This window comes from Danaus plexippus, chromosome Z (assembly GCF_018135715.1).
Source record: "Danaus plexippus chromosome Z, MEX_DaPlex, whole genome shotgun sequence".
Classification (NCBI taxonomy): domain Eukaryota; kingdom Metazoa; phylum Arthropoda; class Insecta; order Lepidoptera; family Nymphalidae; genus Danaus; species Danaus plexippus.
In genome coordinates, this window is record NC_083559.1 from 10,998,439 (window position 1) to 11,016,455 (window position 18,017).

Consider the following 18,017-nt stretch of genomic DNA (forward strand, 5'->3'; position numbering starts at 1 on the left):
GTAGACAATTTTTATCTAGGGACAATCCTTAGCAATAAATCTATAAATATACAGTACAATTATAAATTTTATATTATATATTTTTTTTAAGTAGTTTCCTAATGCAACTTCCAACAAGGTCGCGTTAAATGTTTAACGCTCCTAGGGAGAGGTAATAGAAAGAGATGTAGTGAGAATAATTGGATGCGTCAATTGTGAATTGGAAGTCATGTTTATGAGGTTTGTCTTAAAGTAACAATATGAGTTCACTGAAAATCAATTTCTGCCCCTATTTATTTTTATATTACGTAGTTTCACTTCTTCCCCGCGGAGGGAGTCCACGCTGCCTACGCACGGCTTAAACTTAAACACCTTAAATAATTAAAATTCAATTTAAAAAGCCACAATACTTTCCCGCGTAAATGGGAACAAACCAAATGTCGTCGCTTTAACGTCACTTCGGGTGCGGTCGGGAATTTAAAGGTTCGGTTCGAATTAAATGTGTGTTCCCTATATATATATATATATATATATATATATATATATATATATATATATATATATTAATATGTATATCTGTTTTGGAATGGATATGATCATTACTATAAAATAGATTTATATTTTAGAAGCAAATTTCAATATAAATTTATTTGTAGTTGGCAATACAGATTTTTGTTGTCAATGTCAAAAGTCATAATATTTTCTAAACCCAGGGATTTAAATTTTACTTTTAATAATTTTACGTTTTTAAAACATTGTCATCGTGTCTGTTTAATCTAAATAGTTACGAGAGAAAATCTATATCAAATATTATTTCTAAACTATGACAGCTTTATTCGTTTTCAGAATATGATTGTATAATGTTTTAGTCATTGTCTTCTACCGTTAATTATTGTAATCAGTAATTTAATCCTTCGAATTTCCTGTGAATAATGGAAGAAGCGGAGAATAAGGTTTGCCATAACTGGTGAGTATATATTGCATCAACACTATGTTGTGTCAATAATGACTATTTATAACTGCATACGTTATCCGTTTATTTTTGGATAAATGGAACGAATTACATGTGTTCGCAGCTATTGCTCTCGGTTGTTTACCTTTCCACTAAGAAATTTTTAATTATCTAAATTTAACGAAACCTCCGATTTGAAGTCATTTCGTTATCTACCCTTATTAATGTTACACATAAAGAAATTTAAATAAATACGAAATAATCATTAAAATATAATATTAACGGTCGCGACTAATTTAAAAATTTCGCAACGTTAACTGATATTTTTTAAGCTAATACATTGATCGGATGTACCGTAACTTATCGTTCGTTCATAGAAATTTTGTTATGTAAATTAATAATTATTTGTCTTATTATAGACGTAAGTTCACATTTTCGCACTAAGGATTTCTGATAATTTATCATAATTTACAAAAGACAAATTAGGGGTTTATGTAAAATGTATTTTACAGTATTTTTAGTTACATACATATATTATATTCTTGTATTTTTTAAATCTCCATAGAAGTTACATTAAATCAAGAAAGACAGGGTTTAGTTTGAAGCGACGATGACAACGCTTTTAAGAATATTGGAAGACAATATCTGGCATCACAATTTAATTAAAAATTAAAATAGTTTGGTTTTTTCTTAAGTAACATAACCGAAAATAAGGTCGATAGGAAGCTTGTAAATGATAGAGACCTTATTAATGATTCACATTATATTTATATGAAATAACAATCAAAAAATTAAGGAATATTAACATACATAAAAATGTGCTGCTCTTAGATTTTTATTACAATTTCCAAGTTTTATTTCTTATACGATTGGCTCTCATATAAAAAAAGTGCGGTATATTCATTTTATATAATGTTAACAATGACGTAGGAATCAACGATGTTTACGTAAACTTTTTTAACAAAACAAAACAACTCGGACGAAGTACCGTTAATCGGCACGTGCTGAAAAATTCCGTATTCCGTAATATTATTTAAAAAGTAAATTATTTCGTACGCAAATGTAAATTCCGTATTATTATTTGAAATGCAAATAATGCTAGTTATTTTTGTGTGTTATTACGGTTCATTTCTTTGAAACTGGGCGATTAAAGAATGGTTGTATATTTACTATGGTAATAGCCAATAGGACTACACAAATTCGTATGAATGTGACTTAAATATAATTTTGCTGAATATAAATTATTGACGTCACAAATTTGAAGGGAATATTTAGCTAGTAATTATTCACATCGCTTGCAACGTAGTACGACTCGAGCCTTATGATTTTGATATATAATTTTATGTATATATATATATATATATATATATATATATATATATATATATATATACTTAATCTTGGTATAAAATTTTATTATGAACTTAATATGTTCTAACATTATATATGACAATTGCCGAGTTTAGGCAGATGTATTGAATGATTACTGTTGTGCCATCCCTTATTTAATTTATAACTAATTAAAGAATTTAATACCATTTAACATTTTTAATTGTGTCTATTTAACTTGGAATGCTTATACGTATTCTTATCTTACTGCTAAGTCAGAGTTAGCATCGTCACACGACGTACAGATCGTTGTACACGACGACCCTTTGGAAACGGTCTCATAAATTCTCATAACTGATAGATTCTTATAGAAATCTGTATCAGAAATTTTTTTCAATCTTATAAATATTTTTTAACTGATAAATTCTGATACCCAGTTAGCTGTTTCGTATCAAAAATTTATAAGACTTTTTCCACAGGGGAACAGTTCATCTTTCACAATTCTTCGAACAATAGGTATAGTATTTCTGTAGAGCGTAGCTTATTGTATTGTAAACAGGAAACGCTTAGTATGCAATGTGACGATCTAATCTTAGATTTAACCATAAAAGTTTTTTTTGCAACTCATGTTACAGAATATGTTTTCATAAGATATTTTATAACTTCCTCGAATCTTAATGCAGAGTAGCAATTAAGAGGTCATTTTAGCAGGATAGCTTAGACTAATCGGCATTGTACTGTTATAAATTTTATAAAAAAATATTTGATTAATAATTATACGTAACGCAGCGATTGTTTCTATGGAAAGTTGTATTTCAAGTGAAAAATATATGAGTATATAAAAATTAAAAATAATATATGAAACTAATATAGAAGTCCTATATGTTTGTTATTTTGAATTACAGCAAGCGTGAGATACCTCTCGCTAACTTCACGATTCACGCGGTGCACTGCGCTCGCAACATCCGACTTTGTCCTGTTTGCAAGGAGCCGGTGCCTGTGCAGGACTTGCAGCAACATCATGACGACCAACACAAGCTTGGTAATAAATACCTTGTTATATCTCAAACATTGTCTTAACATCTGGATAATAGTGACCACTAGCGGTGATTTTCGTAATGCGATGCTTTTTAACTCCAACGAATAAAACGTATGGTAATTTTTAGAAGTAAATATTTTGTTTATGCTTGTCATTGATTGTTGTATCCTATAAAACAGTTTCTCAACCTGTTATATAATATGTTATGTATTGCTGAGAAATATGAATAATTAACAGAACTTAGCTTCGATATCGTGATAGATTTTATTTATACGATTGAGACGAAAGTTATAAATAAAATTATATGTTTCCGACTGCTAATGCCGGATGAACCAAATAGCAAAAGAAACAATTGCTTAGGGTACCCGTGCGAAATGGGGCCTTCCTTATATAAACCTGCTCATTCTTAAAGATACTAATTCACTATTTTAAAATATATAAAATGATAGTATGTTAAATAAACTTGATTTCAGAAAATAATTATAATCTATACGCAGAGTTTCTACTTAAAATACTTGTATAAAGACACTTAAGAACCCACAGCAGGTTAAGGGCCTATGAAAAATATTTGCTATTGGACTCACGTTCTCTTAACCCAGCACTACTGGTATGAGTTTATGTATGTATCAAATACCTTGCTCTCAGTACCATGCAAGCAGTGCGGCGAGGACGTATGCGGTACCGATATGGAGGATCACGTGAGGGACTCGTGCGCACTCACCATGCAGACTTGCAGGTCCGTATGTGTGGACTAGTCTGGACTTAGTCTAGCCATAAATTACTGTTACAAAGACATTTTTTTGTTCGAAAGGTATATTACAATTTCATTGTGTATGATACATTGTTGACAACGTTAGAAATGTGTAAAGCTTATACTAAGTCGTCACCGTTTGCTGGTATTCAGTCTTTTAAATCTTTAGTCTTGTTATAAATAGCAGCGTCCACTGTTTCTAGGACAAAAATGTTAACTTCCAGGCGTATAGGGACCCTAATTTAACATGGAGTTCAGAGAAACTTACGCTCTAAAACTGACCATATTCATGATATGATTAAGTGGACTAAGATCAGGGGTAGATAACAGCCAATCTTCAGTTCTGAAGGATTCTAGAACGTTCGTGTACCAAGATTGGGTCAATCGAGCTTTATGGACCCTCGTCGATTTCTGTTGAAAGAACCGTTTCTATTTATGAAACGCGATGATGCTAATTGGTGTATTAATCTTCTTCTACTTTCCAAGAAAGATGTCATGATTTTCTTTTCTTTGATATTCTTTTCACAAGAATGTGGTTGAATTAAATCACTCATATATAACACCAACCGCAAACCATCACCGAGGTCGGATAATGTCAACGTAGTACTCTTTTGACTCGTTGGTAAAATCTTTAGAGGTTTCAGAATAAATAAATATTTTGGATGTAAGAATGTTGCTCAATTGTCTAAAATTTATCATATCACAACCCTAATTTATCATTTATGTGGGTATTTCTGAAAACGTGTTAATGCTATTAATTTCACAAGATGTTCCTTGGTATACTGGTTGCATCGAGAAGATGCTACAAATATATTTTTAAGATTAGTTTATAATTATTACCTTTTATACGTAAAACGTAAACAGATATCACGTTCTTTTGCTGTTCATGTAGTTACATATGCTTGCAGATTCTGTACCCTAGAGCTGCGTCGCCGCGAGCTGCCCGCCCACGAGCGTTACTGCGGCGCGCGCACCGAGCTGTGCGAGTGTGGCGAGTGGGTCATGATGAAGTATAGGCAGCTGCACATCGACTCCAACCACGGGTTTATCAGACTCGATGATGGTAAGAACACCCACACACACATACTTCCACACTCACACACTAATACATAGACCAACTTTTATTAAATGTGCAATTATTTGTTCAAATCTCACGCGTTAATGGTTAGTTAATAAAAACATTAATGCAAACACTCAGTTGATATTACTGTTCAGAATTGTTTGAATAAGGACATGCATCTAAATAAATAATATAGTTATGAAAATTATATTAAATACACTTAATAAATGGTTTGTGATTAAAATTGAATTTTCAGACCCAGTACCAATACAAAGTATTAAGGCGTCAGTGTCGAAGCAGAAGGTTACAACAGATAAAACACCTCTGTCAAACGGACTGAATAATTTAAATCGTTCAGCATTCCCACGGAAGAACAATTCAAGAGACTTGAACATTGCTGCTGATCAAACAGCCTCCACAAGTTCACAAAAACCCACCGCTATGGCCAGTACCAGTAAGGGGAACAGTTCAAAGACGAAAGAGGAAAATATTACGAACGCCAACGGAGCTATTCCCAGGGCGAAAAGAATAGAGAGACAGCATCCAGGGAATGATAGTAAAGATAAAGTAAAGAACTCTAGGTATGTACGGAGATATTTTTTTTTTAATAATTAGAAGCACCATTTTCCACAATCAGAATACAAGAAAGTTTCTTATTATGAAAAAAGTAACAAGTTTCGTAAAATCTTTGGCCTGTTATAATCATTGACGTCTCAAAACGATGTCCAGTCTGTTTTAATTCTATTTGTCTACATCTACTTTAATTTTAACAAGCAACAGTATAACAATGAGCGGACTTCTCAGAATTCACACGAATAGTTTTCTATCAGATAATTTTGTTCTTTATTTCATTTTTATTATAACTTATCCTTCCAGTTCCCGTGGTTCCATGAAGAAGCGGCCTGCTCCTCCTCCCCCAGCTTCCTCGGCGCCCGTGCTGCAGGCAGCGCTCCAGCGACAGCAGCGAGAGGAGACGCAGCGGCAACTTCAGAACCAGGAGAACTTAGCAAGGGGTATGAAAAACTTTTTTAGTTGGAGCACGGCATCTAAATGTTCCAAATTGAATGAAAACAGTATTAAAATGTTCTTATAAATATCCCAAATTGAATTCAACAACAGTTTTGAATTTTAAACTTGAAAAACAAAGGGAAATTACCGCTCAGATTTTTTCCATTATCATAATTGTTTTATACAATTATTTTTGAGTAATTTTTAGTTTTATATGAATTAGTAATCCGGAAGAGTTGGGGCTATTTATATATTTAAAGAATGGAGAAGAGACAAGCCATCGTCACTACCCTTTCAGTTTGTCTGAAATATAATGAATAGATACTTGGACCATTGATATAAAATACTTTTATATTGTTAGGTGTTAAAACAAATGAGGTTGATCAACAAAAATCAATGATTATTGAGCACATACATCACAAAGGTACATAAGACCTTACGTTATATACCATGTATGTATATTGACTATATAATTTACAAGCTTATTTTAACCTGTATATATTTTTTAGATTAATATATATATATATTTTATCTACTTCAAATATAATGAATAATATGAATATTATGAAGTTTATAGATTAGTGATAATTATTTTCTATACCTAAATCAGCAGAAATATAACCAGAAATGGGTGTTATTACAAGATTATTTTCTTCATAACCTTTTTTTTTTTATTGAAACTTGTATGCATATTGCTTTTTATTCTTTCACAACTTTGAGCTCTCTACCATGACGATCTCTTTCAGTATAGTTGACCAGTAGCTTTACAATTATGTTGTAGTATGTAATCCGAGGATGCTAATAAGAAAACTAGGGGAAGGTAACATTAATTAATTAACAGTAAAATGAAATGTATAGACAGTTCATGAATTAAGTTATGCTTAAGGTCTGCCGCCGATTCTGAACCCAGCTGAGAAATTAGAGAGACTTCGGAAAATGGACGCTCTTCACCAAAGGGAACCAGACGACCAGTCATGGAAGAACCGGCTGCAAGGAAGAGTGTGGTCGAGGCCACATGTCTACCCCATCGGTCATGTCCTTAGTGGACAGACGGATGTGGCCGGTGAAGTGAGGAAGGAACTAAAAAACTTAAAGCCGATGACTCCCGAGGAGTTCAATGACAGATATAGAAACATTCAAAGTGAAAGACAGGACCGATTCAAAGAGATAAAGACCTCTTTAAGGGAACTAAGGAGAGGACTCAATGAGGTTCGTTGTACAATTGATCTTGGCCACAATTAATGGCTTGGTAAATAACAACATCAATCTGTTATAGGTCATAGCGCCGTACAATTCAAACTCAAACGCAGACACCAATCACAGGTAAGTCTGTACTCCAACTTATTGTACTTAAAATAAGCGTAGATTATCAACAATAATTTTTCTATGGATCCAGTCGTCATGAGGAGGAGGCTCCATGCGAGTTCTGCGGCACCAGCGTCCTGCTGGAAGATCTGGTCCTGCATCAGGTGAGGTTTATCAATGGGTTATCATATAATCTATTTGCTAACAAATTATTTACTTTGCAAAATTCTGTTCTAGACCGGTTGCCGGCCGGACCTGGCCCAGTACCGCAGTCCGCCCCCCTCCCCTGGCCCTCGCCCCCCCGCAGCTAGCCCCCCGCCCCGCAGAGCTTCCCGCTCGCCGGATCCCCCCGCGCCTCTCATACCCTGCGAGTTCTGCACCAGATTGTTGCCCGTGCATCTCGTATGCCACCACCAGGTGACTGACACACACAAATATATTGAAAAGTTTTCCATATGTTCATGCTATCCGATGCATTGTGTCTTTATGAGAAGAAATACGTGTAATGTGTATATATAATAAAAGTTGTAGAATTGTCTATTATGTTGCTCATATAAATTATATACATATTTTTAATACTAAATAAACTTGAGAGCTTTTTAACAACCTACCTGCCTTTTCTAGTGCATTAATTTGTATATATAATTACAGGAACGTTGCGGAGCAGAGAGAAACATTTTATTTCCAGACTAAAATATTAAGTTAAGCTCAAATCCAAAAACAATGACAATAATTAGAGTGTATTTCATATTAATAGCATGACAACTGTTACTGATAATGAAATGTTTATTTTTCTATAAATATATTAGGTGTGAAACAATTCTATTATAACTGGGTACAACCCGCTGGGATAATTATATTGGTGCCGTTAATTAATTACTATTATAAGGTGCATATATTTGGTAATTTTTTAATAGATATTAAGTATGTTGTGTCGATATAGTGTATTAGGTGATTTTCTCGTTTTGTTTAAATAATTTCTATGTTTATGAATACATGGAGCTGGTGTCACAGATGCAAAAAGATATATTTTTTTTAATTTAAATAATTTTAACTATTCTAAATAAGTGCCTTCTTTTCACTGCCATCAAATGTCTATTTTTTCATCCTTGTTATTCTTGTGTTACTCTTTGCAATGTTTTTTATTATAACTAATTAGATATTGTGTAATCAAAATATATATTGTAAACTGTCTGTATGTTAGTTAATGAATAAAGTAAATGTTTTATGTTTATGTTTTTTTTTTACCTAACAGCGGCAAGACCTAATGGGCTTATTATTAGGTGCTTTGCTACAACAAAAAGTATATATATATAGAAACTGAATAGTTTGTTAGGTAATATAAAAAAAGGCTATTTGTTTTCAATAATTTATTTACATGAAAATATTTTTATAAATTTTTTTTTGTCTTTATTTTTAAATTTACAAATACATACTATATTATCTTAGTCTTACTAAGCTGAAAGAATTCTCGTTTTTTTATTATCTAAGACTCACTATCAAATTAATTATTTAAAATCATTAACGCTATTTAAGTCCAAGGATAAAATAATCATAATGTCTCTCAATAACAAATGTTTGGTATATTTTTTAGTATGAGAAAACAAATCGGGAGGTTAGGTATTTTCGAAGACAGGTGCGTTCCTAATGATAATATATAATATAATATACTTATTTCAAAGATTATTAAAACAGGACCTAATAATGTGAGTGCGTCATTAAAAATATTTGTTACGTCGCAATCATTTCGGTGGGTCCATATTCAATGTGTATATTGAGATGTGTTTTATATGTTTAAAATAAATTTGTTTATATGAAAATCATATTTTAACTTTAATGTTGGAAAATACAAAACGTATGTCACAAAAGTGTTAATAATTCGGACACAATAAACGAAGCAAACGTACCTTTCCGTCTGAATTACGATTTTATTAATGATGCACTTTAGTGTTTAATCTATACAGAGATTTACTTCTATAAATTAGAAACAGCATAGAAAATATTCGTTGGGACACCTGGGTATTGTAATCTGAAGTTTGGGACAGTTCCATATTTTTTCGCATCGACAGTGGCTCTTGAATTTTCGTTTATCATTCTTGTCTATTAAATTTGTACTTGAAATATATTTTGGTTTATTTGAATAGTTTAAATTAGATATGACTCTGGGTCGAGGTTTTGAGAACGTTCTAGATGTTGGTTTTGGTTTGTAAGTATACTGAGTAACTTTTCGTGTCGTTGTCTCTGGTATTAACGTCGTTTGGACATCTTCAAATTCAGTTGTAAATTGTTCAAGTTCACTATCGGTTGTAGTTATTGGAATTTCCAATGTTAGATTTTCAACTTTAGTTCTCTGTGTGCTGATAACGTCTGGTCCTGTGTCTTCTGGTAACGGTTGTATTTCAACGAAGGTAATGTTGGAATCCTGCGGCGCTGACGTCACTACAGCCAGGTAGAGATACGGGAGAAGATATCTACAAATCATAATATAGTTTATTACCTTTGTCCGATGGTAGAAGTAACATAATGTGCCCCATTTTGGACGCCAATAAAATATAATGAAAAATTGTTTACTCAACTTTATAAGACTATTGAATATTGATATAAAGGTAAATAAAATAAAACATTTTTTTCTAATGCTATATCGAGAATTACGTAACTGATTTTTATTTTCATATTTATTACTCTGTCAATATTAACTTAACATAATAAAGTTTACTAAAACAAAGTTATACTGGTGATAATTGAAGGTGAGACCTCCTTTGCTTCCTGCCATCCTTGAATTTGTCAGAATTCATGAATTATATATTAGCTAAACAATGTTGTGAATATTCTGGCATGATTTGCCAAAAGAAATTTCACGAAATTCCTATTTATTAGATTATCAAAGCTTGTCCACCCATGTTGTAACGACTTTTAAACATTTTAAAGGAAGATGTTCCATAGTTCATTTTATTAAATTATAGATTTGATATCAATTTCTTAAATCAATAAATTTTCCAACTGCATTCGCAAAAATCATCCTTAACAACAACAGTTTTAAATGGTTTTAAGGCCCAAGGTTGTTAGATGGAAATCGTCATTTAGCGATTAGACCACCTTTTGCTTCATCCGGTTTTTATAAACTATTTGTTTTCTCTTTTACATTTTTTTATAAGTTTGGTTAAAACAAAGAGAAATATATTAATGATCTCTTACAACTCACAGACAACAACAACATTTCAACAATTAGGCTCAAAATTGATTTTCAAATATGGAAAGTGGTGTGTTTTTCTCGCCCACATTTTAACAAAAGTTTATAAACATATCTATTATACCTTGGGGGGGGGGGGGGTAAATAAATCTGAGAAAGTCTAGTACTGGCTAGAAAAGTGGCTAGCATCGTGTATACTGTGCTGGACGATCTTACACTAACTTATTTATTATTTTTAAAATACGAATTTTGTGTAGCACAACACTGAAGGAAGTATGTCATTTATAAAAATATACAGATACGCTCATAAATATGAGTTAGTCGTAAAGATTTAAGAAATTCCGTTTGTAAATGGATGGATAAGTCCTTTTCTATATATGTTTCAAGATATTAAAAAACCGTTGGTTAAACTAGCTTATATTCAATGGATTTGTATGAAATGAGGTAAGAAGGTTAATGATATATTTTATATTCGCACATGACCATCCTTCCTTGGAAGAACAAATTCTTAACTTAAATTAATGCTATCGCTTGCGTATATCGATCAAATAGGGATGCCGTTAATTCTTAATGAAGTATTTGATATAACTAAAGTAAATATTTTTACACAAAACTATTTAGTTTAAAGGCTATACATATTAAATCAGTATATAAGAAATACCGCATGCTACCGTAAATACGTATAGTAAACATTTTTCTCATTAATAAATCTTGCAAGATTACATTATTAACGTAGGTTATTGTACGTTAAACGGAAAACGCTACGTATGTAGTGTGACCATGCGAACTTGTGCTAAACACTTATGATAATCTCTTAATTAATGTTTCTATAACCAATAAATAAAAAAAAAGAAATACAAGTGAAAGTCGACAGATAACTATAATTAGAAATCTCTAATATAACCACGATTAATAATTTCGAAATTTTTGTATATTTTACAACTTTCCAGCCTTTCCTTAAAAATATGGTGTTATTGATGTTAATGTGGGAATGTAAACAATGCTTCTAGGCTAAGGTCAGGTTTGCTTGTGGTTATGAAAAGTTATTGAAGGTACTGTTTACAGACAGATGTTTTAAGGTTACATACATAATTAATATTAATTATAAATAAATATTACACATGTAGAATAAGCAGATCTAGCCGAATTAAAATTTTTAGAAAATATAAAAAATTTGATCTAAAATATTCGAAATCAAAAAAAATAAATATTTATAAGATCGTCTCTCTCATGAAGATTTCTTTTCTCTTGATACTTTTGGCGTTATTTCATATATGTATATTATATTTCATAGTAATATACCCGTAAATACTTTTAAAAAAAGACACTTTAAAATTATTAATCTCCTAAACAATGCAATAAGAATTATTGCGATTTATTATTTTACTTAACTGATCAAAATTTTTATATACCCACATATGTTGCAAATGACTGTTTTACGGAAACGAAATTTTTTTTTAATTTGAAGTTTTTTTAATATTATGAAGTTTGTTTCAATTAACAAGTTCTCGTAATTTCAGTTATTTGATTATGGTAATATTGTCAAAAGTTTTAATAGCTTATTCTTTTAAATTTAACACAAAATCTAGCATTTTCAATGTAACTTAGAGTGGAAGAAACGTTAAAAAAATGTCATTGTTTAAAGACAATAAGCGGCGGGAACTGTCTGCTTACGCGCCAATTAACGCTTAACATGCGAAACAATTATTTAAAATTTAATAGTTATTTATAAAATTTATATATTTTGATTTTTGTAAAAAAAAAATAACACTTAAAAATTCGCTTCTTAATGTAGGCTTTATGTACTTGCTTTGACAGGAGATATTCATGAACTCGAAATAAATAATACTTACTTGTACATCTTAAAGGTCCTCCTTTACGCACGATAATCACAGAACAGTCGTGGGGATGAAACGTCCAGCCTTTATAAAGAACCTAGTCAATTTACAATATAACGACTGCGCTTCATAAAACACCCAACAGGTATGGACAAGATGGTTCGTTTTTCTTGGACTTCGGTTTAACACTGTAAGATTAGTATTGTTCTGAGAACAACTTAATGTTTTATTCGGTGTGACCATCCGATTAAAATTATATACATAGACATAATTCGTTTTGTTCTATTGAACTTGACGTAATTTTCCCAGTAATTTGGCATTGAATCATTAAAATCTACTGATTTTAATTTTTCATCGTTTAACCCTACTTTTTATATATATATATATATATTTGCAGTCGTTTTTTCTTTTATTTGTTTACAAAAAATACCGTTGATTGCTTTTACCTTAGCCATAAAGTTCAAGACAAAGAGTAATTCAAATAGCATATCATGGTATTAAAATTTCTACCGTTTATGTAGAATTAAATAACAATATTATTAACGCATTAGTACATATTTATTACGATTCCCACAACGTAGTTGGGTAAAATATTTATATAAAATATTTCTTCCTCTATAATGTGATTTATAATTATAAAATAACTAATGTAATGAATAATAAAATGCTTCACGTAAATAAGAACACTGTCATCTTTTTATATGCACATCAACTTGTAATGTTAATTTGGATATAAATATTATCTAAAAGGAAAAAATGCAAATCCCATAGCTAAAATAGTGACATAAACCGTAGGAAAAGAATTTAAATATTTTAAACGTTACTATAGTTAGGATTTACTATTGAAATACGCACCTAAGAGATTGTCTATTATCGAAGTTATAACTGTAATTTTATGGATTAAACCGTTGATTTCTTTTGTTTTGAATCCTTTTTTTTTAAATAAAAAAACATTGCCACTATCAATAATTTAATTATTTTATATTGATTTATCTAAGTTTTTGGACATAAGGTAACTTGGTTTTTGTAAGTCTTCTATGGTAACTGCCAGGTGGTATGTCATTATACACAAAAATTTAAGTTAATTAATACAAATAATTTAACAATTTTATAATTATTTGGAGTACCGTTTTGTGTTTAAGTAATTTTTTTTTGAAATATTTAGAATATGTAAGTTATTATTATCGGGTGCTATGTTTAAGGAACGTGCTTAAAATGTTTAAAAACTTATAAATATAAATATAATATCCTCAACCCTAATAACGCAAATAGAAATTTTTAAGTCTCCGTTAATTTTATATTTCACTGGTTTTACCTTTAGTACGACTGTATCGCCCAAACACCCACAGACTCAAGGTTTTTTTTATTTTTAACTCTTAACGAAGAATATCGAATACTGTTGACAGAGAAACCTTGAAACGATCGATTTTTAATTCGGCTTCACAACTTTTATTAGGGAAACCGCTTTCGTCTAGCAAATCGCGAACACTGATGTTTCTAAACGTATCAATAAAATTTACATCTCTTTTTAATTTCAAATTAACTATGACATACCATAGATTGGTAGTTTTTTTTATGAAACGAATACTATAATTAATTAATAAAAAAAAAATGGCTATCAGTCTATATCATTTCGTGTTAGATCAGTTCCTGTTGTTAAATCAGTTGAAGGAATTTTACAAGTAACTTTGGTTAGTTAAGAAAGTAAGTGACGGCAAAAATTAAGCAAAAAGCAAAGGTTTGTCCTTTACTGAAGAGTTGACCACAAATATGTAAACTGTTGAATATTAGTCTAAATGTCATTTTTTTATTTAATTTTTATTCAGATTTTATCAAACAAAAAAGTAATCTACCTGAGTAATTAAAGTACCTGAATAAGTAAAAAAAAACATCGTTACACAAATTTACATATTATGGTGCATATGTTCCAAAAAAAAAATATCTGTGTTTTTCCTTCTATAAAAATTCAAAACTAAGAATATCATTGTTTATAAAATAAATGAAGAATACTGCAAGGTCGAAGAGAGCATAACATTAATGTGGTCACTGGCCGCCCGTCTGTCATGGCCGTTTATTTAATTTAAATAATTAATTGCATGTTCATAAATTCAGACATTTTAAAACTGCACGACACTTAGAACAAAGATATTTAAATTAGATAAAAAACAGTTTGTATTGAATGTTATCAAGAATTCCTATCAAATATATTTTTAGACGTTCCCTTTACATGCTACTGAACAGCACTTTAAGGTTTCCAGCTAATTAAAATCAAGTATAAATTTTCTCATTATATTTATTTAAGTAATGATATTTTAAATAAAATAGTTTAAAAAGAAAGTCCATTTCATTTAATTACACGCTATATTATAAAAAAAACTCGACAAAAAATCGAGTATTTAAAGAAGTGAATTGGTGTGTGTTGAGAAAAAAAAAAATAAAAAGTTAAATCCAGCCAAACGCCTCGATTTTAAATTAAGAATCAGTCGTTTAGGAATAAAACTTTTATTAGAAAAATGAACATTATTTTTCTATAAATACAAAACTGGCATTTAGTGACTAACTGGCCGTCAAAAATTCCTTGTTATTAGTATATTTGATATAATATTCGTAAGTGCAACAAAAACAAACAAATAAAGAACGTTAAGGTTGATAATGAAAAATGTACTTGGCAACAGAGAACTGCATTCCTAGCCGGTGGGCTCTTCTTCAAGGACTGACAATACTGACCCATAAATGCAAAATGTGAATTGTAGAGACGTTTTTATAACAGCCCATTCGAATTCAATATTTTTGATTGCAATAGCGCATCGGAAAATATTATTTCTCTTAAATATGTATATTTTTTTATTTATATTACGATAACATAACTTCATGAAATGACATGCTGAAAAGATGGCCTGAAATTATATTTTTTAGTTTAATAATAATATTAATTACTTTTTTTTAGTACCTGCCGTGTCCCAGGCTTTATTAGCTTTCCCAGTTTGGTCAACTAGATAAATTTCCTTTATCCCCACAATAATAAATAAATAAAGTTTTAGTTCTACGCAGCTTGAATTCAATATTTGCCCTTTAAATATCCCATAACTAATAATAAATATATGACAAGCTCATTAGCGGTTGCAACCGTGGATAAAAATAATGGCGGGATAGATAAAAAAAAATCATTATTAAGTCGATTAATTAATACAACACGTATTTTGTGCTTGTGCTAGTAATCTTACTATACTATAAAAGTATTAAAATATATAAATTATAATATATATTAATGACACAATTCCTTAATTAAAAAATAAATGCACTACATCCATTAAGTCTTTACAAATAAATATATTCCTTCCAGGCTCGACCTTGAGGCCATTGACCTTAATTAAGGAGAGTTATAGCAACACTGCAACGAAAAACAAACTATGAGATGATTACAATGATGACTATAAATGTTGATTGAAAAGAAAAAGTCAACGGAGAAACTAAAACGATAGTCTTTTTAATTAGAAAAATATATAGAAGTTAAGTTTAAAATAAAGGGCTATAAAAAAGTTTAAACAGAATAAAAGTAATGAAAGTAAAAGATATATTTCTTCCTCCATTTGGTGTGCAAGCGACGCCGCGACGGCGAGGTCCAGTTAATTATGTTTCTATGATATGTATTTAAATGGGATTTTTAATAGTTTGCTCTTTAATGAATATTTATAATCTGATATTACATACTTTGATACGTGATAGCGGTGAATATTAAAAATAATTATATATATTACATTCATTGTACTCGAAAAAACCGCAATTACATTTTACGGACTTGCCATCAATGAAAATAATTTATTAAATGTAATTACAAAGTTTGGCAAACAAGAGACGTTGTCTAAGTAACGTACATTTTAAAATATACTGTTAATTGTTAACTCATTTCCTGCAGTTTGTATTTATCTCAATTTCTGTCCATTGCTTGTATTTGAAAACTATGAAATTACTTTGTATACTGAAAATATCTTTGTGGTAGTTTTTTAAAGAATTTTCCTTCCACATTACTGCCATTCAGTTGATTTTTGAATCAAGAAGATGTTATTAAACTGACAAAAATTTTTGAAAAGGTTTTGAATTCTCGTCATAAAATCAAATAACGTCAATAAAGTAATAGCAAGACCTTTTTTTAATATGTTTGATTCAGTATGAATTCATATAACAACCTATATTTTATAACGATGTAGTGTACTAGAATGGATCGTGTCTTAACTTCATGTTTGACTTGACTCGAGCAACACTTAAACGCAACACATAACGCTGTACCATGAATATCGTGCCACGTATAGCTGACGGTTAACGAATCCTTAATCTCACGATCCTTGTTTGCTAATTCTGTATCCTTGTTCTTCTTTATTTTCTTATATGTTAAGTTTATGATGTAAACTCTGTCGTTTGTTGCCCTTCGCTAGGCAGCTGGCGTTAACCAAGCAAACTGCCTTACGATGAGCCGCAATCGACACGAGTTGCTTTTTTTTCTATAATCTTCATTCTTCATATGTTTTTTTTTTCAATAATTAAAGACAGACGAAATTAAATATCATACATACCTCAATTCATAAATACCCTTACTTTTATCTAACCATCTTAAATCGTCGCGTTTACTGCCCATCAAAAAACAACTAATATTGATAGAGAACAAATAATTAAATTTAAGTTTTGCACAGTAACATTAATATTTTAATAAAATATGAATCAAAACGCAATTTAAAACATTCGCTATAACGTTTGGTACACAAATGCACAATAAATAGTAGCAGCAGCGGTTAATAAGTTCATATTATCTACAAGGAAAGCCACGAAAATATAACAAAAGCTTCTAATTGGCAATAAATGTATAGACTGAATGTGTTTATATCACACAAAGAGAAGTGTCAATTAATTTTAAAATAAATATCGGTAAATTCTCTAAAATTTTATATAGGCTTGGGACGAAAGAGCTTTGGTATGAAAATTAGATTATAGTTAAATAGACCACGATGACATCTTTGTCGAAAATTAGTAAAAAAGAAAAGTAAATGGAAATTAAATTTTTTTTTCAATTCTCTTGTTCCATTCGAGAATGTTAATCCATGCTTATTTGTTGTTATTATACTCAATTGATTTAAATATGTTTACGATAGATTGTGAAGAATGGCTGTATGACAAAGGTTTATAGACCAATTATAATTATTATCTGGTTACGTCAATATGACAAGTGTGTTGTAGTACGAGATACAAATATAGTTTATAAAAGGTAGACAGAAAATGAATAGGTAATGAATCTTTTCCTGAAATTTATTCAGAATTATCGATAGTTTTTGCGCATGCGTCCGTAACTACATATTTTCTTATCACACTAACAGGAAACATGGCCGGAAGGGTAGACCACACTCAGATAAAGTAGCTTGTTACAAATGAAACGACAAATTATTACTAAATCAGAAATTAATCTTCCTCAATTAATACTTGTTTACAGGTCACATAAAGAGTATTTTTAAACAATGTTTTCCTTATAGTGGACGCTTAAAATAACGAAAAGGGTTATTAAATATACTGATATATT

The 18,017-nt window shown here is 30.4% G+C and overlaps 2 protein-coding genes across 3 annotated transcripts; one reads left to right on the plus strand and one right to left on the minus strand.

Annotated features, from left to right (window-relative positions):
* Positions 1 to 674: 674 nt before the first annotated feature.
* On the plus strand, positions 675 to 8,655 carry LOC116777936 (uncharacterized). The gene is made up of 11 exons (XM_032671747.2): positions 675 to 946; positions 3,166 to 3,302; positions 3,945 to 4,035; positions 4,959 to 5,113; positions 5,367 to 5,691; positions 5,987 to 6,123; positions 7,005 to 7,327; positions 7,395 to 7,441; positions 7,515 to 7,587; positions 7,661 to 7,840; positions 8,075 to 8,655. The coding sequence occupies exons 1-11, from the start codon at positions 912 to 914 to the stop codon at positions 8,114 to 8,116; spliced, it is 1,545 nt and encodes a 514-aa protein (XP_032527638.2). The 5' UTR covers positions 675 to 911; the 3' UTR covers positions 8,117 to 8,655.
* Positions 8,656 to 9,331: 676 nt separating this feature from the next.
* On the minus strand, positions 9,332 to 17,181 carry LOC116777991 (uncharacterized). 2 transcript variants are annotated; one of them, XM_032671826.2, is made up of 2 exons: positions 17,023 to 17,181; positions 9,332 to 9,894 (listed from the first exon to the last, which is right to left on the minus strand). In XM_032671826.2, exons 1-2 carry the CDS (start codon positions 17,082 to 17,084, stop codon positions 9,405 to 9,407), a joined length of 552 nt encoding a protein of 183 aa, XP_032527717.2. In that variant the 5' UTR covers positions 17,085 to 17,181; the 3' UTR covers positions 9,332 to 9,404. The 2 variants fall into 2 exon arrangements, with proteins under 2 accessions (XP_032527717.2, XP_032527718.2); XM_032671827.2 differs by lacking the exon at positions 17,023 to 17,181 and adding an exon at positions 12,467 to 12,822.
* Between the last annotated feature and the right edge of the window lie 836 nt (positions 17,182 to 18,017).

Bases quoted from the DNA above. Each gene is read 5' to 3' on its own strand.
- LOC116777936 (XM_032671747.2), top strand. From the start codon at position 912: ATGGAAGAAGCGGAGAATAAGGTTTGCCATAACTG. The intron at 6,124-7,004 runs GTATGAAAAACT...GTTATGCTTAAG, and splicing joins CCAGGAGAACTTAGCAAGGG to GTCTGCCGCCGATTCTGAAC. The intron at 7,442-7,514 runs GTAAGTCTGTAC...CTATGGATCCAG, and splicing joins AACGCAGACACCAATCACAG to TCGTCATGAGGAGGAGGCTC.
- LOC116777991 (XM_032671826.2), bottom strand. From the start codon at position 17,084: ATGGGCAGTAAACGCGACGATTTAAGATGGTTAGATAAAAGTAAGGGT. The intron at 9,895-17,022 runs GTATGTATGATA...TATGATTTGTAG, and splicing joins AAGGGTATTTATGAATTGAG to ATATCTTCTCCCGTATCTCT.